General features: G+C 40.7%; 1 protein-coding gene across 1 annotated transcript in view; it reads right to left on the reverse strand.

Annotated features, from left to right (window-relative positions):
- SNTG2 (syntrophin gamma 2) overlaps positions 1-24,050 on the reverse strand; it is a 262,480-nt gene that overhangs the window by 169,597 nt on the left and 68,833 nt on the right. The window contains exons 5-6 of the mRNA XM_089776922.1: positions 21,591-21,634; positions 21,434-21,475 (exon numbers count right to left, since the gene is read on the reverse strand). Of these exons, the coding sequence (XP_089633048.1) occupies positions 21,434-21,475; positions 21,591-21,634 (86 nt within the window). The remainder of the gene's footprint in view (positions 1-21,433; positions 21,476-21,590; positions 21,635-24,050) is intronic.

Below are 24,050 nucleotides of genomic sequence, written 5' to 3' on the forward strand. Positions count from 1 at the left end.
ATAACTGTAGTGGCCAATTGCCTTGCACACAAACACACAAATCTTATCAAGAAAACCGCTGAAGGACAATCCAAGGTAGCTAGTCTTCACAGCTGACACCAAGGTTACCTCCCTGCTTGGAGGCTAGGGTAAATTGTTGATTTGACTGAATTAGCTGAGAACACAATGTATGGTTGTGGGATGTGGAGTAACTGGGCTGGATACGCCCACTTGGATACGCCCCTGGTGGCCTGACACTTTTTTTCCTGTTCAATTTAATCATGCAAATTTGCTATACAAGATAAGCACAGCTTTAGTTCATAATTTCTGTAAAATAGGTTTTTTACTTCATATATGCCAGAATGGCTAAGATATGAGCCATTCTTCATCAGCCATTGCAACATATATCGCGACTAGATTTTTAAGAATCTATGCAACTGCTACATTTAAATAAATGTGCTAAACTACAAGAAATAGCTAATAAATATATTTATGCCACTTATCACTTAGAATAGTCCCTGCTAACATATTATCAACATTAAAAAAATTTGGATTGTTCACAGATTTAAATTAAAGGAACTTAATTCTCTTCAACTGCTCTTTCTTAGATTTCTCCCCTTATATATTTTAAGTGCACTTTACACTCTTCAGCCCCAAGAGTTGTTCATTTCATTTAAATAAATAATGCCACTTTTCAATGTTCTCAGCATCCGGCACAATATAGAGAAAGAACAAATAGGTATTCTGTGACTTTGCAAACTGCTATCTGAGTTTGATGCTGAACCTACACATTACTGTGCTCCACGCTGAATTGATACTTGCACAGATGTGTGTGTGAATAAAGAGGCACCCATATGTATGCTGGATAGGCAAATAAAATCTGAGCCCATTTAAGTTTCTTTATGAAACAATGGAAGTGTTTTAAAAAAACTGCTCATGGCTAGTTATCAAATATAGCATGAAGCACCCACCCATGGAACTATAACTTTGCCATGCTTCAGGAACTCCAAGGCCTTCAGAACACCAGCATGACTTATCTTTGCAGTATAAATGAAGGTGATAGGTCACTTTCACCTCTTTTAAGTGGTGCCTTAAGTCAGTCAGATTTAACAGCCTCATAGAAAGTTATTTGTGGATTAAGCAGTATACAATATCCATCTGTGTTCCAATACACTTCTTGTAAAGAAAAGAACATTTGTTCTTTGTCAAAAATACACACTAGAATTCTCTGGGTGAGTAATGAGAAAATCACCAGGAAACAGGGCAATCTTTCTAACTTTTTAACTAGAAAACTTCTAATATATTTAGATACTTTAACACACATTAACACACTATCTAATTGTCATTCTCTCTTCAGATCCACGTGTAGAGCTCCTACTGTAGTTGATAGGAGTTCTCTGTTTATCTACAAGAAAAAATTGGTCCTTTGTAAACAAGCAAAAATGTCATTACTGAACTCAACTTAATTAAATTAATGTAAATTGGAGCATTCAATACTTATGGGTTCATTAGATTGTTCATATTCTCACTAGATTGTTGATATTTTTCAGGTATGTTATAAACCTTCCTAAGTGACACGTAAATGGCTAAGTTAGTGTGAAAGAAAATACAAACTCTGATCAACTTAGACTGATCTAAAGAGACAAAATACAGGTCTTGTTATGATATTTTTGTAGTCATTATTGTTCCCATTTTCTTTGATAGCATTTGTACTTATATCACATCTATCAACCACTAGCAAAAAGGATTATATCTGATGGGAACAGTCTCTACATGGAGAGAGCCTGAAAATCTTCACCTTCGTTCCATTAGCTGCAGCATGAAATGACAATGAAAACTATTCTAGCTGAGTGATAGTCAATCATCAATTCTGGTTGTCTTGTGCTGCTGAGTGGTAAACTAAACTAAAACCAGAAGCTTGTGATATTATCAGAGGCATCAGTTCTTGTGCTGTATTTATTGGTTTACAAGCTGTTGATATTTTGGAGGGCCTTCAATATCCTCCTTATATACTTCTCCACCCCTGCACCTTTTTTCTGCAGCCTACTAAGCTGTTCCTGGGCAGCCATTTATCTCCAGGGAACATAAATACATCTCCAAGTAACAAGTTGACCAGAAAATAATATGGTCCAGAAGGAGTTAACCCATTTCACCCATAGTTCTCCCACATGGAGAGTGACACACAGAATAACTGGTATCAATGATGTAAGTATCATTTCTTTGAGTCTGTCAGATACTAAGAGTCTTCATATGTCACTGATTTCAGTTCAGAATCATGCTCTGTGGGAGTTGGCATTCATTTGATGTGCCCAATTCTTTTTTAAATTTCAAATTAAAAATGTTTACAAAATACATAAGAAATAAGAGAACATGAATTTAATTTTTTTAAAATTCAGCATTCATAGGAAAGATGGGAAAATGTAGCAACCCAATAACCAAAACCTTCTCAAGAGTGATATTTTTCTGAATAGATTCAATGTCTTGCTGATCATTGCTGCTTGTTCCATTATTACATATTCTAATTATAGCTTGAAGGAGTAAGGGTCTTATGCCAGATTTTTTCTCTCTCTTACAGTTGATTTTATGCCAATGTAAATCCACTTACTGATTTCTATGTCCCTACCGTACCTAGCACAATGGGACCTCAATCCTGCTGGGGGCCTCTCACTGTTAGCATAAAGCAAAGAATTAATAACAAATATATCTTAAAGAGTTCAAGAGGATCATCCCCCTTGTATTTATGTTTCATTTTATAATTCTTGGAGATAGTGCTGGATATTTGAATAAAGTTAGAGTGAGCTGACAGCTGAAAATGGCTAGAACAAGTGAGATGCCTTGTACGGTATTAAATATTTTCTTTTTCCCAGAGACAGACCAATAGTCTCCTATAGACAACCACCTAACGTCAAGATGATTCTTACCAACGACCACAGGACATACCACACTAATACCAACCCTGGTACCTTCCCTTGCAACAAACCCCGTTACCAGCTTTGTCCACATATTCACTCTGCTGATACCATTATTGGACCTAACCAAGTGACTTATAAGATTAAGAATACATATTCCTGCGCATCCAGAAATATAATATATGCTATCATGTGCCGAAAGTGTCCGTCTGCTTTGTACATTGGACAAACGTCTTAGACACTTTGGCAAAGGATCAATGCCCACAAAACAGATATTAGACAGGATCACAAAGAAAAAACAGATTCTTGCCATTTCAACCAGAAAGGACACTGTCTCAACGACTTAATTACCTGCATCCTGCTTCAGAAGCCTTTTAAATCTGCACTTGAAAGGGAATCCTCTGAACTGTCATTCATGCTAAAATTCGACACTTTACGCGTGGGTCTCAACAAAGACTCTGGCTATCTTACCCATTACAAAGATAGCCTCCCAAATTATCACCTCTAATACCATTAGCTCACAGACATTTACCTTCCCCCCCCCCCCCCCCGCATCCCTCTTCTGTTCTGAAATTTGATTTGTCCTTTTCATATGTGTTCATTTTTTTTAATTGTATCCTTTGGTATATATGGTTGTGACTATTTTCTTCCACTATTTGAGCTGAGGAAGTGGGTCTGGCCCACGAAAGCTCATCATCTAATAAACCATCTTGTTAGTCTTTAAAGTGCTACATAGTCCTGTATTTTGTTTCAGCTACAATACATATAGGAATTATTTCTAAAACAATGATCCAAAAGGCAGTTTCATGTTATTTATCTCAGCTATTGTCAGGATACAGTTCCCCACTGCTAAACTTGTTTTACGTGGAAGTAGCCTTCTCTGATGATCAACTGCAACAAAAATGAGCCTAACATCAAAAGCTCACACACTAACTTTCCTTACTTGAATGATTCAACCCAAGAGAGTACACATGCAAATCAGTTCATGCTGATACCATATTGTTTGTTTTGAAATTCAACCTTCTTAACACCATAGAACAGAATTCAGCCTCGTGCTATGCCTCTTGGTTCAAAGAATAACAAAAAGGAAAGGGTATTTTTATAATCAAGGAGCTGGACAGTAGTTGGGAAACTGATAATCTGCCAAAAGGTACATGTGAGCAGCATACTATTCCATTACACTTGCACAGGCAGTCCCCGGGTTACGTACAAGATAGGGACTGTAGGTTTGTTCTTAAGTTGAATTTGTATGTAAGTCGGAACTGGCGTTCAGCCGCTGCTGAAACTCATCAGTTTCAACTGCGGCTGAATCTGGACGCCTGTTCTGACTTACATACAGATTCAACTTAAGAACCCCAGGTGTCCCCAAGTCAGCTGCTGCTGAAACTGATCAGCGGCTGATTCCAGGAAGCCTGGGGCAGAGCAACTCTGCCTCAGGCTTCCTGTAGTCAGCCGCTGGTCAGTTTCAGCAGCGGCTGACTTGGGGACGCCTGGGGCAGAGCAGCTGGGGTGCTGCTGGGTTGCTCCAGTAGCGCGGCTCCTCGGCGCTACTGGAGAAACCGAGCAGCACCCCAGCTGCTCTGCCCCAGGCGTCCTGATTCAGCCGCTGCTGAAACTGACCAGCAGCGGCTGAATCAGGACGCCTGCGGTAGAGCAGCTGGGGTGCTGCTGGGTTGGTCCGGAGCGGCGCTGCGGGACCAACTCGGCAGCCCCCAGCTGCTCTACCCCAGGGGTAGGCAGGAAAAGCCTGGTCTGGGGGGGGGGGCACTAGCTGCACCCCCCCCCCCCCCCCAGCAGACCAGGGAGACAGGGGTGGCGGGACTGCACAAGTCCTCCACGGCTTTGCTCCGTCTCCCTGGTCTGCTGACCTGGAAGACGCGGAGCAAAGCCGCAGAGCACGCGGGCAGCGGGACAGACCAGGCGTGCCACCGCTGACCCACTGCTGGCGTGCTCCGAGGCTTTGCTCCCCATCTCCCTGGTCTGCTGGTCAGACCAAGGAGACGGGGAGCAAAGCCCTGGAGCACGCCCGCAGTGGGACAGCGCAAGCACGCCTGGGCTGTCCTGCTGCGTGCGTGCTCCAAGGCTTTGCTCCCCGTCTCTCTGCAGACCAGGGAGACGGGGAGCAGCTTTTCTCGCCCTGGAGGATGGGGGCGGCGGACCGCGGTCCCACCGCTCCCGTCTTCTGGGGCGAGAAAAGCCCCGTTCGTAACTGCGTATCCGACATAAGTCGGATCCGCGTAACTCGGGGACTGCCTGTAGTTCTTTCATCACTTCATTACTTAAGAGGTTGAAAGTTAGAGGAAGAGACCTAGATTTCAGAAATTGCTAGTACAAGTTAATTTGTCATCAGCTTTAATTATAGTAATTCTGCTTTTCTGATCAAAGATTATACAGGCATGCCATAAGTGTTGGTAAAATCAAACTACTTGCTGCTTTTCTCATCAAGAGAATTAAATGGTTGTGAAATAGGTGTATGTGAAATAATAGTGTGGGTTGATATCCCTCATTACAGTATCTTAGTATGCCCATACATGGTTCCTGGGTCACTCGCTACCAGCAGTCCCAATTCTGTTAGCTCCTCTCTTGGTTGTCCCCTCTGACCTCCACAATAGTCTGGGATCCTGCAGAAGCCTGCAACACACATCCACTCTCTGCAGCCAGCCCCAACTGAACTAAGCTGCTTCCTTTGATATGTTCCCTCCACTGGATCCAAAGCAGTGGGTTAACTTCAAAGGAAGCAGCTTAGTTCAGGCTTCTGAAGGATCCCAGACTATTGTGGGGATCAGAGGGGACAACCAAGAGAGGAGCTAACAGAATTGGGACTGCTGGTAGCGAGTGACCCAGGGACCATGTATGGGCATACTAAGATTGGACCATACGCTAGGGTATCTGGTTATCATAGGGCCCTGAGTCAGAACCCAGTGGAATAGAGTGGGTTTAGGTTCCTGTATCCTTCCTATATGTGCCCCATGGCAACTCTGCCTCCAGGAGAGGTGGCCTCATAGATGCTTGCTACTAGGCAACCCTGATGCTGGAATAGTCAACCCTATAGACTCTTGCCACAGTGCACCTTTGGTGCTGGGAGAGGTGGCCCTTTTAAATTTGTGACACTAAGCACCATCACTGCCAAAATATGCAGCCTCTCACTGGACTATTGCCTCTAGGTCCAACTGCGGCCATAGAGGGGGTGGCTTTTTAGACCCCCACTGACCCTAGACAAGAACTGAATTGTTGAACTACTTCAACTTTTTTTGCTATGAGCTCAGAAATGGATCTCTTTCCATTAAGAATTTAAAGAAACTATATAATATTTCTGAGTAAAAATAGCCCTTTGTAGCCAGCAAATGCAGAAGCTAATGTTTGGGGGAAGGGCAGAAAAAGTCTGAAGGCTTTGAATGCTTTCACCACTGTACAAAGCAAACTTTAGAGATGCAAAATCATACAAAATGAAATGGCAAGAAATCTGAAATCATCAAAAAAAAAGTTCATCTGTTGGGATAAGTGTGTATAGTTTGATTCATAAAGAAGCATACAGTTAGAAACCTCAAAAATAAACCATGTGTGTGAGGTTAAAGTAAATATTTCTGAAGGCATTGGACATACAACATTGACTGATCATTGATAGTTACATGAACAATTTTTAAAATATAATGTTTAAATGGTATTCTGATCTGCTATTTATTGTGTGGTCTGATGTGCTGAATTCCAAGATGCCTACTATGGCAGATAGGCACCCGAACAAATATTTTTGTTATACAGGCAGTCCCCGGATTACGTACAAGATAGGGACTGTAGGTTTGTTCTTAAGTTGAATCTGTATGTAAGTCGGAACTGGCATCCAGATTCAGCCGCTGCTGAAACTGATCATTTTCAACAGCGGCTGAATCTGGACACCAGTTCCGACTTACATACAGATTCAACTTAAGAACCCCAGGCATCCCCAAGTCAGCTGCTGCTGAAACTGATCAGCAGCTGATTCCAGGAAGCCCGGGGCAGAGCAACTCTGCCTCGTGCTTCCTGTAGTCAGCCGCTGGTCAGTTTCAGCAGTGGCTGACTTGGGGATGCCTGGGGCAGAGCAGCTGGGGTGCTGCTGGGTTGGTCCAGTAGCGCGGACGCTCCTCGGCGCTACTGGACCAACCCAGCAGCACCCCAGCTGCTCTGCCCCAGGCGTCCTGATTCAGCCGCTGCTGAAACTGATCAGCAGCGGCTGAATCAGGACTCCTGGGGCAGAGCAGCTGGGGTGCTGCCGGGTTGGTCCAGTAGCGCCAAGGAGCGGTGCTGCGGGACCAACCGGCAGCACCCCTCCTGCTTTACCACAGGCCCCGGGCTTTGCTCCACGTCTCCCTGGTCTGCTGGGGGGGGCACTAGGTGCGTCCCCCCCCCAGCAGACCAGGGAGACGCAGAGCAAAGCGGCGGAGGACCCGGGCTGGACCCGCAGTGCTTCCAGCTGATCTCCCTGGTCAGCAGCTTTTCTCGCCCCGGAGAAAATCCCCGTTCGTAACTGCGGATCCGACATAAGTCGGATCCACGTAACTCGGGGACTGCCTGTATATTTACCCCCTACTATATGATGGTCAAGGGCTGTTGTCTCACTGAGACAACCACATCATGATAACAGTCAATAAGATATGTGACATAGTTTAGGAAAGCTAGGAACATTAAGGACTCAGTGCTGCTCTCTGATGTATTCCACACACTGCATGCAACTTTTAAAAAAATCTACCATTCTGCTAAAGCATACATACACAGCAGCAGCTAATCTAAGATTCACAGGGGTGCTTGTTTTAAAAGAGTAAGTCTTAGATGCTTTTTTACAGTTATCTTAAAACCATTAATAAAACCATACTGAAAAAAGTGTTTGTTCATTTCTTTCCATTCCTACTTGAGTCCTTAGATGCTGACAGCCTCTTTCTCACTACTGTATCTTTATTCACGTTAACAGATATTTGCTTCTCACCTAATGCACAGACTAAAAACACTCTTTTTTCACTGACACAAGCAGTAACAAAGGACAGAAAATAGCTCAGTGAGGACTACCAACAGAAAGTTAAGAAAATTAAAACTTCAGATCCTAACTAGTTATTGTTTCTGGAAAAACAAAAACATTAAAATACTTAAAGGAAACTGAGACTTGAATATTTCACATTTAAGAAGCTGTTCTTACCATTATGATAATTTGACTTATCTTTTTAAAAGCCTGTTAGATACCTTGGGTGAAATCCTTGTCCCATTTAAATAAATGATAAAACTTTCATTGGAGTCACTGGGCCAGATTTTCAGTCTTTTTCCACTTACTTTTCCTTCCTCACTGTTTCCTTGAACAATGTCTTGAACAGGCGGCCCTGAGAGCTTAAATTCTTAAAAATCATGGTTTTAAAAAGACACTGTATTTATTTTTTATTACAACTAATTGCAATCCACCAACATCCCTGAGGTATCAATGAGTCCCCCCCCACCCACTCTCAGAGCTGCTCGGAGCGTGCGGTGCAATGCTCAAGCAGAGATTTAAATCACCAGGCTCTGGACCAACTGCCACCATTCCACCTCTCCTCTCTCTGTCCGTGGGCCTGTTTATGTAATAGATAAAGTATATTCAAAACAGGATAGCTGTTTAAAAACAAAGGAAAAACATTGATTCTGTGTAGCAACTTGCCTGTTATAAGATGAGCTATTAGTCTGCTGAGGCTCATTCCAGTCTTTTCTATTTTGTATCACTGATTGTTTAGTTTCTCCATGTTCCATGTTATATTACTTCAGTACACATACTTTATCATTATTGGGGACTACAGTGCATTTTTATGTACCAAAGTTATCTTATTTGCTCTAAAGATAAACCTTAGCTATTTGACTTTAATGTGACTATTCATGTCCTTAAATGTAAGCCTTTACATAAGCATCTGCAGGAATGGGGCCTAGTTTTCCCCTGACTTAGCTGGGTTTCAGTAAATTAGCAACCTTTATATTATCTCTGAGTCTGAGTTCCGGCAAGGTTACTGAGGCATGGAATACAAGCCTGTAACAAGTTTGATTGTCATTTTTAATTTTAAAACCAGAGATCCTTGTAAGCTGAACAGCACAGTTCTCTTTAGTGTGAAATTCTGAATTTACTCCAGCAGTCATACTTGGCAAACCAAGATTATCTGAGACCAGTAAAGTCAGGTGTCACTTTTCATGTGGCTTCCAAAAATACTTCCTTTTTTCATTGCCAAAATAAGACAAATGTTTTTACTATTTGCTGCCCAGTACTACAGCCTTCCACAACCAATTCTAGTTCACAGAAGTTTGACATGTCACATTTCATTTTAGCTATGGCAGTGTTAGAGAAAAATACAAATTTCTCTAAGTAGTATTGACAGACAAATCTTATGTTCACCAACCAAAGAGTCCAAATGCATGTAGATCTGTACGTCATAATTACAGAAGAGTGATTTCAAATGGTCTCCTTTAACTTACCCTGTAAAATCAAAAATTGGCACTGAGCCAAACAAGGCACTGCATTCATGAATACAATAATATGCACAACATTGAAAACAGAGAAAAGACAAATGTTTATAACTTTTCAATTTAATAACAAAGGTGGACTATTAGGTGTCTCCAAATTTTTCTTGGTATTTCTGTCTTATAAACCCTTATTCATCTTAATTGTCCGCTAACATTGGTATCAATGTGCTCTTTGCCTACATATGGGCTGAGTAAAAGCAGAATAAGGATGAAGAATTGCTCCCAAGATAGTCAAACTGAAAAAAGACTAAAGAGGGATCAAGAAAGCTCAGCTTCGGCTTTGCAAACCTCAGTAGTACTGGTGTTCTCAGTTACAGGATCAAGTATTTTATCTGAAATACCAAAACCTTAAGACACTTGAAGGGGATCAGATAAAAGGTTCCAGGTCTAGCTCATCTCAAATGGGACCCTCATGTGACGTGCTAACCTACATGCATAGTAGATTTCAGTTTAATCTGGGAGAAAAACTCATGTTTGAGGCCAATATTTTCCAATACAATTAACACATTCCTAGAGAAATAAATCTAATACAAATTATAAATACATCAAGGGCAGAATGGTTGCCTTCCTAGTACATGCAGTATTTTTACTTAGACTGACACAGCATTTCAAATTTAACTATTCCACATCAATTATAATGTTATGTTATCTTCTCTTAAGTACTGAAACTTACCATGTTTATGAGAGGTACTTGGATCAGTAAATGCTGATTTTTTTTATAACTTAACAGTTATTATTGGCATCACCAAATTGTTTTTTTAAATTACCACCACTCAGCTCTGGCAACAAAGAGTCTCAAATACATAAAATAAAAATATTCACAATCAAACTTCCCTTTCTTTCCAGACATTTATCCTTGGGCGGGGAGTTTGGCAATGGTATTTCACAACTGTAAGGAAGCATAGTTAAAATCAGTCTCATTCTCTCTTGTCCATGTTTTTATGTTGTTGTTTTGTTTTGTTTCCCCATTCCTATGACAAAAAGGGAGATTATGTTTCACTGATTTCTAGAATTTAGCTTGGATGGCAGAGACATAGTGCCCTGCCTTGCTCTACACTACCTAAAGAGAACAGTTGTCTTGGGATTTTCCAGAGAGCGAGAGCGAGAGAGCGAGAGAGAGAGAGGAGAGTGAAGATATTTGGTGAAACTTCCCCTCGAATCCTAAAAGGACATTAAATCCTGTCACTAGTCTTTTTTAAAGAGAGTACATGTAACACAGTGGGACTCTTTGCCACAGCACCTCCTACTGGTCACTTGAGGACTCAGCTCCTCAGCCCTGTAGCACTCTGTTCCAGCTGGTGTTTTGCCTGCTGTTACTTTTTTTTTCTTCCAGCACTTTGTGTTAGGGCCCACGTTCCTCCCAGACTGTGGTGCCCTTCCCTCGGAATATTGCTCTGCTGCAGGGACTCCACACTCTGGAGCAACCTGCAGTCTTGAAATGGTTGTTCATCATTGGCAAGCGGGTGAAGACTTGACACTTTTGCCTACCCTGGCTGCCCCCTCTCAGCCCTAATACCCACAGGCCTTGCTTTAGGCCCTGGAGCATGGGAGCTTGCCTGGTCAGACCTTCCCCAGCCCTGTCTGCCTTTCCCAGACCCGCTCTGTTTCAGGAAGCATCTAGCTTTCCTGGCAGACAGGTCCCTCCTGCTCCACAGCTAGAGTAAGGATGTTAAGAAGCGGGTAATTGGCTAATCATGCGGTTGATACAATTTGTATTGACTACACGTTTAGTTGATAAGAAAAGGCACTCAGTTCTGGCTCACTCCAGGTCTAGGAGCTAACCCAGTTGCAGCTCTTCAGTTTAAATATAGTAAGAGCCAGGTGCACAGGCAGCCTGGCTCCTACTACAATTAAACTGCAGAGCCGTAACGGAGGTAGGTCCTGGACCTGGCACAGCCAGGACAAAGAGAGCCCAATTCAGTCCTAGCTTGCGCCAGGTCTGGGACCTACTCCTGCTGTGGCTCTGCATTTTAAATGTAGTAAGATCAACAATGTTTAAAATGCAGAGCCGCAACTAGGGTAGGTCCCAGACCTGGCATGAGTTGGGATGGAGCCAAGTTTGCTCAGTCCTGGCTCTCAATGAGTCCAGTAGCTCTGTCCACAATGGCCCAGGCTAGCCACAAACACAAGCTGCTCTGCTGCAGCAGCATGGGGTGGAAGACATGTGTTACCACGGAAATGGTGGTGGTGGGAACCAGCTTTTAATCCAGGACCTACCCCCGCACCAGCTCCTGCTCCCCACTTGCTACCTCTGCTAAGGAGGCAGCACAGGGGTGTGAAAAATATGAGTAGTCGACTTGAATATTTGCTTACATCCCCAAGCTAAAGCAAGAGTTTTCAGTCTCCACCTCTCCAGGAGCCCTTATTTATAAAGCCCAAGCTGAGCCCTAATTGACTCTCTCAGGCTTAGCTGCTGTCTCTACCACTCCAGCCTCTCCCAGGGCTGGGAGTTAACCCTTAAAGGGACAGTTTATCATAGAACCATAGAACTGGAAGAGACCTCAGAAGGTCATCAAGTCCAGCCCCCTGCTCTAGGCAGGACCAATCCCAACTAAATCAACCCTGCCAAGACTTTCTCAAGCCGAGACTTAAATACCACTAGGGATGGAGATTCCACTACTTCTCTAGGTAACCCATTCCAGTGCTTCACTACCCTCCTAGTGAAATAGTTTTTCCTAATATCCAAACTGGACCTCTCCCACCACAATTTGAGACCATTGCTCCTTGTTCTACCATCTGTCACTACTGAGAACAGCCTCTCTCCATCCCCTTTGGAACCTCCCTTCAGGAAGCTGAAGGCTGCTATCAAATCCCCCCTCACTCTTCGCTTCTGCAGACTAAACAGACCCAAGTCCCTCAGCCTCTCCTCATAAATCATATGCTCCAGCCTCCTAATCATTTTGGTTGCCCTCCGCTGGACCCTTTCCAATGCGTCCACATCCTTTTAGCAGTGGGGGGCCCAGAACTGGACACAATACTCCAGATGTGGCCTCACCAAAGCCGAATAAAGGGGAATAATGACATCTCTGGATCTGCTGGCAATGCTCCTCTTAATGCAACCTAATATGCCATTAGCCTTCTTGGCTACAAGGGCACACTGTTGACTCATATCCAGCTTCTCATCCACTGTAACCCCCAAGTCCTTTTCGGCAGAACTACTACTTAACTGGTTGGTCCCCAGCTTGTAACTATGCTTGGGATTCTTCCATCCCAAGTGCAGGACTCTACACTTGTCCTTGTTGAACCTCATAAGATTTCTGGTGGCCCAATCCTCCAATTTGTCTAAGTTACTCTGGACCCTATCTCTGCCCTTAAGCGTATCTACCTCTCACCCTAGCTTAGTGTCATCCGCAAACTTGCTGAGGGTACAATCCATCCCCTCATCCAGGTCATTAATAAAGATATTGCACAAAACCAGTCCTAGAACCGAACCTTGGGGCACTCCGCTAGAAACCAACTGCCATCCTGACATCGAGCCATTGATCACTACCCGTTTGGGGCAGACATTCCATCACAGTCACCACATTATGACATCTTTAATATTCGATTTGGTAAAAAATGGAGAACTTTAATCATGCATTCAATGGAGGAAATGATCAAGATATTATTTGACCAGCTATATTAAATACATCACATCACACTATGCCCATACACAGACAATTTTTTATTACATTCCCACCATATGTGAGTAAATGGTGGTGGCAAAACAGTTTGAAATACTACAAACATTTCTAGAACGTAGAATTCTTTTCATGGACATAATTCTTACTGAAAATGTTTAGACAACAGGCTAAAACAAGAGTATTGTTACCGCAATCCTTTAAAATTAATTAACAACACAAGTATGTACTGGTACAATTAGAAAGGCGAAGGCACAAAGTGAGCTCAATATAGTTCAAGAAATAAGGGGCAACAAGAAAACAAATATATTTGGAAGCAAGAGGAAGACCAAGGACAGAGTAGGCCCATTACTCAACAAAGAGGGAAAAACAATAACAGAAAATATGGAAATGGCAGAGGTGCTTAATGAGTTCTTTGTTTTGGTTTTCACCATTATGATTATTGGATGACAGAGAAAGGGAGATAGGTTATGTTAAAATAAGAAAAGTACGAGGTTAAAAAAAAAGTTAGATGTCTTCAAGTCGCCAGAGCCTGATGAATATTCCAGAATATGAACATTCCAGAATATGTAAGATTCAGGAGGTATCTGAGCCATTTGATATCATTTTTGAAAAGTCATGGAAGATGGGAGAGGTTCCAGAAGACTGGAAAAGGGTAAATAAGAAAACCTAAGAAACTACAGTTCAGATAAGGGAGAAAAAAAATTAAGCAATTAATTTGCAAACATCTGGAAGATAATAAGATAAGTAACAGTCAGCATAAATTTGTAAAGAACAAATCATGTCAAACCAACCAGACAGCTTTCTTTGATAGCATAACAAGCCTTGTGGATAAATGGGAAGTAGTAGATATGGTATATCTAGAGTTCAGTAAAGCATTTAGTACAGTCTGGTATAACATTCTTATAAACAAACTAGAGAAATACAATGTAAATGGGACTACTATAAGGTGGGTGCTTAACTGATTGGATAACCATTCCCAGAGAGTAGTTATTAATGTTTCATAGTCATGCTGGAAAGGTATAACAAGTAATCTTCTATAGGGATCAGTTTTGAGTCTGGCTCTGTTCAATATCTTCTTCTATAATTTAGATAATGCCATAGAGAGTATGCTTATAAATTTTGCAGATGATACCAAAGTGGGAGAGGTTGCAAATGCTTTGGAAGATTGGATTATAATTGAAAATGATCTGGACAAACTTGGAGAAATGGTCTGAGGTAAATAGGATGAAATTCAATAAGGGCAAATGTAAATCACTCCCCCTACAAAGGAACAATCAGGTTCACACATGCAAAATGGGAAGTGACTGTCTAGGAAGGAGTACTGCAGAAAGGGATCTAGCAGGTATAGAGGACCACAAGCTAAATATGAATCAACAGTGCGACACTGTTGGGAGAAAAAGCAAACATGATTCTGGGATACATTAATAGGAGTGTTGTGAGCAAGATATAAGAAGTAATTCTTCTGCTCTATTCTGCATTGATTAGGTCTCAACTGGAGTATTGTGTTCAGACCAGGTCAAACGTTTCAGGAAAGATGTGGAGAAATTAGAGAAGATAAAAATTAAAGGTCTAGAAAACCTAGTCTATGGGGAAACATTGAAAGAATTGGGTTTGTTCAGTCTGGAAAAGAGAAGACTGAGAGGGGACATGATAACACATTTCAAGTATTTAAAAGGTTGTTACAAGGTGAAGGTAGAAAGATTACTCTTCATAACTTTTGATGATAGGATTAGTAAGCAGCATTGGGCTTAAATTGCTATAAATGAGGTTTAGGTTGGGCATTAAGAAAAACTTTCTAGCTGTTTGAGTTGTTAAGCACTGGAATAAATTTTATATAGTGGTTGTGGAATCTCAAACACTGAAGATTTTTAAGAACAGGTTCAACAAACATCTGTCAGGGATGATTAGATGGTGCTTGGTCATGTAGGGGACTCAAAATCTCTTCCAGTTCTAGTATCTATGATTCTACTGTCATGGGAACTTGGCCTTCCCAACCTTCCCCAAACCTTTATAACATACTTCATCCAACATAGTTTCATCCAATCTAGCACTCCCAAATATGAACGGGGCACCCTCTGAAATCTCTTGGAGACAGAGGCTGACAAGGCAAGGGGCCCTGAGATCGAAGGAAGACATCAATAAACATTACTCATGTCATTTCAGAAGGCTCCACTGAAGTCAAGAGGTAGCTCTCCATTTACCTCAAAGAGGTTGAATTTTTGCAGGAGAATATAACTGGGAAAAAATGTGCTACAGATTTAGGCTTTAAAATAAAATATTCAAAAAGGAAATAATTCATTTCACTCCTTGTTATTCATTCCATATTAATTCATTCCTTCAATGACAAGGAAGAAAAAGAGTGATATGAAGGTAAAATAACGGTCTTGAACTGTGAATGAGACAATTGTATTTATATTTCAGTTTTAGAATACTGTTTATCAGAAGTGTGCTCTGCTTGTACTATATAAAGTGATGATCTGATTAGTCATTGTGGAAGCAAAATAATTCACCAGTTCAAACAAAAACTGTACCACCATTTCCTGTCTTCACCTCTGAGTCCTCACCAGTCATATTTCTTAAAATAGGGTTATTTCAAGGATATTTAATATTTTTCAGGACTTCAGAATCTCTTGTACTATTTATTATACCGGTATCATTTCTATTAATCTTCATCTCCCTGTTTTCAATTCTTTTTAGTCATCAACATTTTTTAACTGAAATTTCAAGCTTATCTGTAGCAATTGTAAACTCATTCAGAACATATCCAATCTTTGGCCAATATCCATGTGTTCTGAAGGCTGTCATGTTTTGGTGAGCCAGACCTTTCTCTTCTGATTGTGTCAAAATGAAAACATGCACTGCCTCAATGCATTGATTAGACCACGTTCACAATGATCTTCCCTGGAATTGTTTGTTTTATGTTTATTTTCAGATACACAGGATAAAAGTCCTGAAGACTAAAGATATAACATTCAAGAGATTGTGACAGTAAACCTAAGAATGCATTCCTGTATAAGCCAACTCCACTTCATATAGTCTAAGGCCTTGATCCAAGGAAACACTCACTTCCCATTTACTTAAATGGGATTGAAGCATTTGCTTAAGAGCTGCTCTGAATAAGGATGCTTTCCTGACTCTGAGCCTAAGACAGGAAAGAACATACAAGGCCCACTTCTGGCCCCCACTGTGGCCAATGAGTGTTCATCTATTAACACAAAGTGACTTTACTGGTAACCTGAGATGTCCCTCTGCAGAGTTCAGTTTTTATCTGGTTGTGGGATGCTCATAGGATAGTAGGAGTGAATGGGAAGACAGAAGGACAGAGTGGTCAGAAGATGTAGCCATGGGGAGGTGTTGGGACTAGCAAAATTGGGGGAAGTAAGGTGCAGAAGAATAAAAGCAGATGATATGATAAGGTACAACTGACAAGTCATGTTATCAGGTGGCATAGGAGTAATGGATAACAAGACACAAGCCTATTAACGCCAGCACCAGGTACCAGAAGACTAAGGGTACTGCAAAATAGGACTCTGTTTACACTCACAGTTTTTACATGGGGAGTTATAGCACAGCACTTTGGTGCACACTGCTATTTGAAACTCTGTATTCCAAACTGCGAGGCATTGTAGACATGGCCTAAAAGGGCTGATTCAGAAAAAGGTAAGGTCTGCTATTAAGGGAAGCAGAGGGCAGGAAAGCTGTGAAGCTGTAATATTGTTGCCATTGCTGCTGGGAGCTCCAGGCAGCTCTCGGGCTTTCAAGTGAGCTTGAAGGTTTTAGACTCTACACTTAGAAGTGCTGGTGGTCACGGGAGACACTTATGGAGGTGTTGCCAGCATCAGTCACCCTGAGGTAAGATACCTAAGGCTCCAGTCGTAGAGTGCTTCAGGAAACAAAAAAGCCCTATTCTCCCAGTCTCCACACCCATTGCTGCGGAAGATGGTCCTTTGCTTAGATCTGAAATATGTATTAAATTACACATTTATCCGAACAGAATATTTGTAACTAAACTACAAATGAACATTTACAGGAAATGGTCAGCTTAAAGAAAGAGACGATTTACCAGTTCCACTTGGCCATAGCTCTCCTTAGGTGGTGGCTGAACTAGCAATTATTCTGAAATGGTAAAAACTCATAATGAGAAAAAAATCCCTAATGTTTATCTAGGACTTGAGAGCTGTCCCAACATTACAAAAGATACAAAGAGAACTATTCAAAACTATTTTCAAAAGTTTACAACTAATTAGACTCTACACCATGTGCTGTGTTTCAGTGGCCACTGTCCCCAAGTGACTTACCTCTTTGCTACATGATTCAGTATTGTTGTAGTAGGCACTAAGTGACCAGAAGAAAAGTGAGATTATGAATGTATTGTGTAAAGCTTGTGCCAGGTGGTGAGAAGCAGCAGCGAGAGTCGGATTCAGTGCATTTAGGATTTCAGTGCATTTAGGGTTTCTTCTCACAAATATATGAACTTACAGAAGATTTCTTCCAGAAACTTAAGAACATGAAACAAATCAGCTCTGGCTGTCCATTACAGGCAGAACTCCCTCATTTGAAAACATTCTGAGTCTGTTTGCAAACAAGAAACTATTAGTGGAAATGGAACAAATTCATAAATGTGGTAAAACACACACACACACACACACACACACACACACACACACACACACACTCTCTCTCTCTCTCTCTCACACACACACACACACACACAAATACTTTAACCATAACATAAAATCGTCTTCAAATATGAAAAGGGAAGATCGGTCTCTTTGTCCATTCAGTGTTTTGCCTTTTTGATGAGACCATCAAAACTTAGTGGTATAGGGGTGTTGTTTTAAGATGTGTAAGTTATCCATCAGGAGCTAAGCACAGGTTGCCATATTCATTTCCACGGAGCCAATGAATGCCTGTCAGATACAGTGAAAACTTGCAATCACTACTGTGTTGGGCTGGGTTCCAAAGATGTGCTGTGTGTAGTTTGAAAATAAATCAGATCAATGTAATTGTGCACACAATCAGACTGATCAATAAAATATACTATAGCAAACAGTATAAGCTTTGAGAGATAAACATTATGACGGTGTGTGCTTTAAAAATGCATTTAACAATGGCAATAATAATGGAACAAATGCTTAGGCATGCTGAGCATGCTGCCCTCTTATTGGATTGTAATGAGTGCCAGGTGTTCAGCACCTCTCAAGATTTGGCTAAATAATCATGATTTATGCCAAATATGGCAAAAGTCATACCATTGCCCATTGTTTGTCTGATCTATTAACCTTTATTGCTTTGGGCAATACTTCATACAATTTGATAGTAAAGTTTTCTGAAAATAAAAGTAGTAACTCTTTGCTTATCAGTTTTCTATTCTCTGCTGCATGATTCTTCTAGTGGTAATTGTTTTTCATGACATTTGCCCAGTTATCTAGCTGTCTGAGCTATTTTTAAGGTGACCATCACCATGGTATCTAGGCAGTGACAAGTAGATAACAGGAATCACATGAAAGAGTAATGTGTTCTATAGTAAAAAAATAATTCAGTGTTTTATTGTCCATTCCTCTTAAGAATGCAACTACACTTTATTTAAAAAGTATACCCTTTTCAATGAAGAAAAGATAAGAGAATTTGTTTTTCCCCCAAAGAGAAACTTCCATTCAATTAAGACAAATGCCCTTGCCGTATCAGTTCTAGAAACAATGAAGAAAACATCTTTTGATAATTTTTCTTTTAAGTTAACTAAATGCTCAGTCAAATACATGGTCCAAACAATATCAGGTAATCTTTCTGATCTACTTATGACACATCATATCCATCCTCAGAATTTAAGTCACTGTCAGACTATTTTTTTTTACTATGTCACATGAAAGTCATCAAAATAAATGTTCTAACTAAAGCTAGTGCATTGTTTTGCCTTCTATCATAATCCCACTCACTTTAAGACTCATAAAAAACAGATACAAAAATCATATGGAATCAGGGTCTCCTGAAAATCAGTACTATTTGGCTTGAGCAGAACAAAGGAAAAGGCAGTTGTATGTATCAGACTATTTATATTTTTATTTTCTACATTCCCAGTTCAAAACAATCTGACTTTTACTTAGGAATCTTGCTGAATGAAAATGGAGCAATCCTCTCCCTCTTGGGCTAACCCTTGTAAACAAACAAATGGTCTCCCCACACAACTGATAACCTTTTACATGTGATTTATATAAATGGAACTGACATTACAAATTACTGTATATTAATCATGCTTTCTCTCTTCTTTCCAATCTGAATATTTTATTTTTTACATCCAAAAGATGAGCTAATGCATTTAGGGAAAGACTGAATGATCCTTATTAAGTACACAATGTCATGTTTATTAACATGATTATTTTTATTTGCAAATCCACAATATGTAGATGCCTCCATAACAGAATAGTGCTCAATTGTGCTAGGCAGTGCACACTTACAGTGATAAAAATGGACTCAGCATCAAAGCGCCTGTAAGTTGCGAAAGGTCATATCACAAAGTCATAGCTTCACCTGATACTGTTCACTCTGTACATTGGTATTTGCTGCTGAGATCTCCCTATGTTTACAAATTATTACTTCTTTTGAATTAAGCAGAAAAGTTGATTCTGCACGCAGAATGCTGCTGAAACGTATTCTCTACTCCTCAGTTGTTTCATGGCTCAGTACTGCCAGGTGCTGCACTCTATCACAAAATCTTTAGTCTATTCCACTCCACTTAAAATTAGTGGAAATTGTTCAGTACCACGAAGGACCCCTTTCCCACAGGATAAAATTTTCCAATGTGTATGACTAAAGCTAGAAATCAGATTGTTTATAGAACCTACTTCAATGCCTCATCCTGTACTACTGAAGTCAATGGGAGCTGTGTATCCAATGAACATTTAAATATATTCTCAATTCTGGAAGGGCTCTAATATAGTAATTAGATTTTCTACCTTTTTCTTACCCATGGGTGTGATGCGGTATGTGCCCCACACTCACCCTGCAGGATTTAATGCCGGCGATGGTCTAATTAATCAATTAGGCAGCAAGTTACAGCACTGGAAAGCACCAGTGTAAACCAGTCTACAGTTGCAGAAACATATTCTCTACACCTCAATGCTTACAGGGCTCAACAGCCATGCTCCTACTGCTGTTATCTACACCCCTCATGAAGGTAGTTTATAGAAAGCACTGGCTGGTGGATTTCTCTCCAAGCACCCATGCCATGGCCACACTTTCACTAAGCAACTTTAAACTGTAAACAAAGCCAGAGTTACTGTGTGGAAATGGCAGACAATAGGGCACTGGCCTCAAGTTAATCCCCAGAGTAACAGAAGGAGGCACCAGCCCAGTGGTGAATGGTGCATCTTGTCAGATACGGAAATATACGTTATTAAATTGTTTTCAATATATTTGAACTAGACTGAGTATGGATATGCAAATCACTTTTGCAATATTTGCAACTGTACTGCAGACAAACTGACTGCATACTCTTCACATTTTCTGCAGTAGGCTTTCAATAAGAAAACTGTTTATCCTTGTGTAGGCACATGCATATCTTACTATGTTATATTCAAGTTTTCAAGGGTGAATACTAGCCTTATTAAAGGTTTATATGGGAGAAAGGTACCCTTGGCTGTGTTCCTTAAGGATGTACCCTGAGAAGGTGGAGGATGACCCATGGATCCAAGCATATCTGAAGGGGAGTTACAGAAGTAACCCAGTGGAGCCAGGCAGTGGTGGGTAGATCATGAGATTGAATCTTGGTCAGCATGTTGTGGGCAGATTCCCACTGACTAAGTGGCAGACTGCTTCACTACTGATAGGGCCCTGGGTTGGGACGTGTGGCAATACTCCTCTTCCATAAGCCTGTGCTATGTAGTACAGTCCTTTACCTGGGCCCGTAGACTGGTGACCCCTTTCCTGAGAACTGAGGTGGGACTGGGGCTAGAGCCCTTATTGATTGCCATGCCCTACTTCGGGGCCAAGGAGCCTGACTATTATTGCCCTCATTTCAGATTGTCCTGCCGTGCTTGGAGGCCAGGGAACCCTAGCTCTTCTTGTTCCATCTGACTGCAAGGATAAGCCCTGAGTACTGAATGCCCTGCCCTGCTTGGAAGGGGAGGAGGCTAGTCCTTACCTCTTTGTGGATTGCTAATTCCCCCTGTTCTAGTGTAGACCCTGGAAAGCTGTAGTAAGGAGGTATGGCCTCCTCAGAGGCAGATACTGAAGAATGGTCCAGTATATTTACACTGTGAGATACAGATCTGACGGAAGTCAAAAAGCAAAGTTCCCATTTAAGGAATTCAGCTTCAGGGCCATATTGAGTACGGGTGCACAACATGCCATAATTTGGATTATTTTATATGTACCTCAGATATTTAATCTGGTATAAAAGTATGAAAGTTACATAAAACTCACCACTTCTTCATGGGTAGCACTTTCTACATTTATGCCATTAACCTAAAAATGAATATACCATAGAAAGAAAGTGATTTGTAACATATAAATAATGTAATAAACAGTAAAACATGCTTGAAACAAGTATGTGTGTGGAATAAATGTGTAATGTACTGACCTGTAGTAGTGCATCTCCTATAAATAACATTCCTGTTTGGTCAGCTGTGGAGGTTACAAAAGCAGTATGTTAAGTGAAAAACTTAAATAATGACACATCTTGCTTCAGCACTTGTTTAAACACACTGTTTGTAACAATGCAACATTTGAAACCACTTCACTTGTAAAAATACTAGTTGCATTGTGAAAATACTAGTGGAATCATCCAGTAAAGCTAAACAGATTGATACCAATTTTAAGCAATTTGAAAGAGTTACTTTCCATGCACAAAAGTCTTATTTAATACGGAACACAAATGTCATTTCTCACTAATGAATTATTTCATTAAATTATGTGGAAAGTGTGATTCACATATTTCATTAGTCTTGCTGAGACAGGAAAATAGGAATTTTAGAAGCTACTTAGCATCTTTTTTTTCTGGAACAAATTTACAGGGATTGGTATAATTAAAGAAGCTGTGCCTAGAATTTAATAAAGCTATTTAAGATGAAGTTTGAATCTGCTCTATTCAGAAGAATAAAACAGCATATTATTTCAACCAGTACTTTGCATATTTTCTACATCATGAAATCATCGAAATGGCAAAAAAAAAAATCTGCTTCATAAGAACATAAGAACATAAGAACGGCCGTACTGGGTCAGACCAAAGGTCCATCTAGCCCAGTATCCTGTCTACCGACAGTGGCCAGCACCAGGTACCCCAGAGAGGGCTGACCGAAGACAATGATCAAGCGATTTGTCTCCTGCCATCCCTCTCCAGCCTCTGACAAACAGAGGCCAAGGACACCATTTTATCCCCTGGCTAATAGCCTTTTATGGACCTAACCTCCATGAATTTATCCAGCTTCTCTTTAAACTCTATTATAGTCCTAGCCTTCACCGCCTCCTCTGGCAAGGAGTTCCACAGGTTGACAACACACTGTGTGAAGAAGAACTTTCTTTTATTAGTTTTAAACCTGCTACCCATTAATTTCATTTGGTGTCCTCTAGTTCTTCTATTATGGGAACTAATAAATAACTTTTCTTTATCAGCCCTCTCCACACCACTCATGATTTTATAGACCTCTATCATATCCCCCCTCAGTCTCCTCTTTTCTAAACTGAAAAGTCCCAGTCTCTTTAGCCTCTCCTCATATGGGACCCGTTCCAAACCCCTAATCATTTTAGTTGCCCTTTTCTGAACCCTTTCCAAAGCCAAAATATCTTTTTTGAGGTGAGGAGACCACATCTGTACACAGTATTCAAGATGTAGGCGTACCATACAAGGCTTCAAATGTGAATAGTCAGTTTCAAGAAGTGAATTTCACCTTCTTCTAAGGACATGACTTTTGAAAGTGCATGACTGTTCATGTCTTGATACTGAAAACACTGACATGGTTAATTTTAAGCACCAAGGCAGTCTCATTTGAAATTATTCATGTGCTTAAAGTTAAACACATATGTAATTGATTTCAGGATCAGGGTCTGAAAATTTTAAGGTTTTAAAAATATAACATCAAACTTAGTATTTGGGAGAGTGAGATGGAGGGAGGAAGGCTTAAGGCTACATTTTTGCTATACGGCTACAATCAGACCACATAGTACTTTCTCAGCTTCTGCCGTGTTGCACTGGACAATGAACAATGAAGCTTTGATTTAAAATAGTTTTTGTTTCTGAAGACATTGAAGTTACATCAGGGTTGATTTAAGTGCCATCCTTTTTGTTGAATGAAATAGGTACCTTTTCTTTATTAATTTAACTTTACTGATTTTTGTTAGTATTTAGACAACATTTCATTAATTATTCATTAATCTATTTTAAATGACAGCTTGTAGATTGTATTAATGTAAAGTAATTTTTGGGACTCTATCCAATTTTTTATTAAAAAAATCATATTGGTAATCTATAGTATATATAAAATGTGTCAGCCTGTAGCAAATGAAATGCAAACTAAAGAAAATAGAATAGACACATAGAATATGTATATGCTGCAGGTGGAACAGCACACGTAGGCACATCCAGGTTACATCTAATCACATGGGCTCACTAAAAATAGCTGTGGTGGAACAGAGGTTAGCCACCTGCCTAGCTACCTATGGTCCCAGGTGGGACTGTACTCAGCTGGCTAGCCTCTGCCACCACCCATATCACCACAATGCTATTTTTAGCAAGTCTGGTCAAACAAATGGCTATACTGGGTCAGACCAAAAGTCCATCTAGCCGAATATTCTGTCTTTTGACAGTGGCTAAAACCAGGTGCCCAAGAGGGAATGAACAGAACAGGTTAATCATCAAGTGGATCCATCCTCTGTGACACATTCCTGGCTTCTGGTCAATCAAAACCAACTCTGGTATGCCTGTTTTTGCTGCACATGCAGTTCCTGATAGCAATGGTTAGAAAAATGAGCATATACATCCACTGAGTGAACATCAAAATAAGACACTTTGTGCAAACTTCCTAGTGATATTGTTGAGACACCT

This window comes from Pelodiscus sinensis, chromosome 3 (assembly GCF_052426305.1).
Source record: "Pelodiscus sinensis isolate ZL-2025 chromosome 3, ASM5242630v1, whole genome shotgun sequence".
NCBI classification, from domain to species: domain Eukaryota; kingdom Metazoa; phylum Chordata; order Testudines; family Trionychidae; genus Pelodiscus; species Pelodiscus sinensis.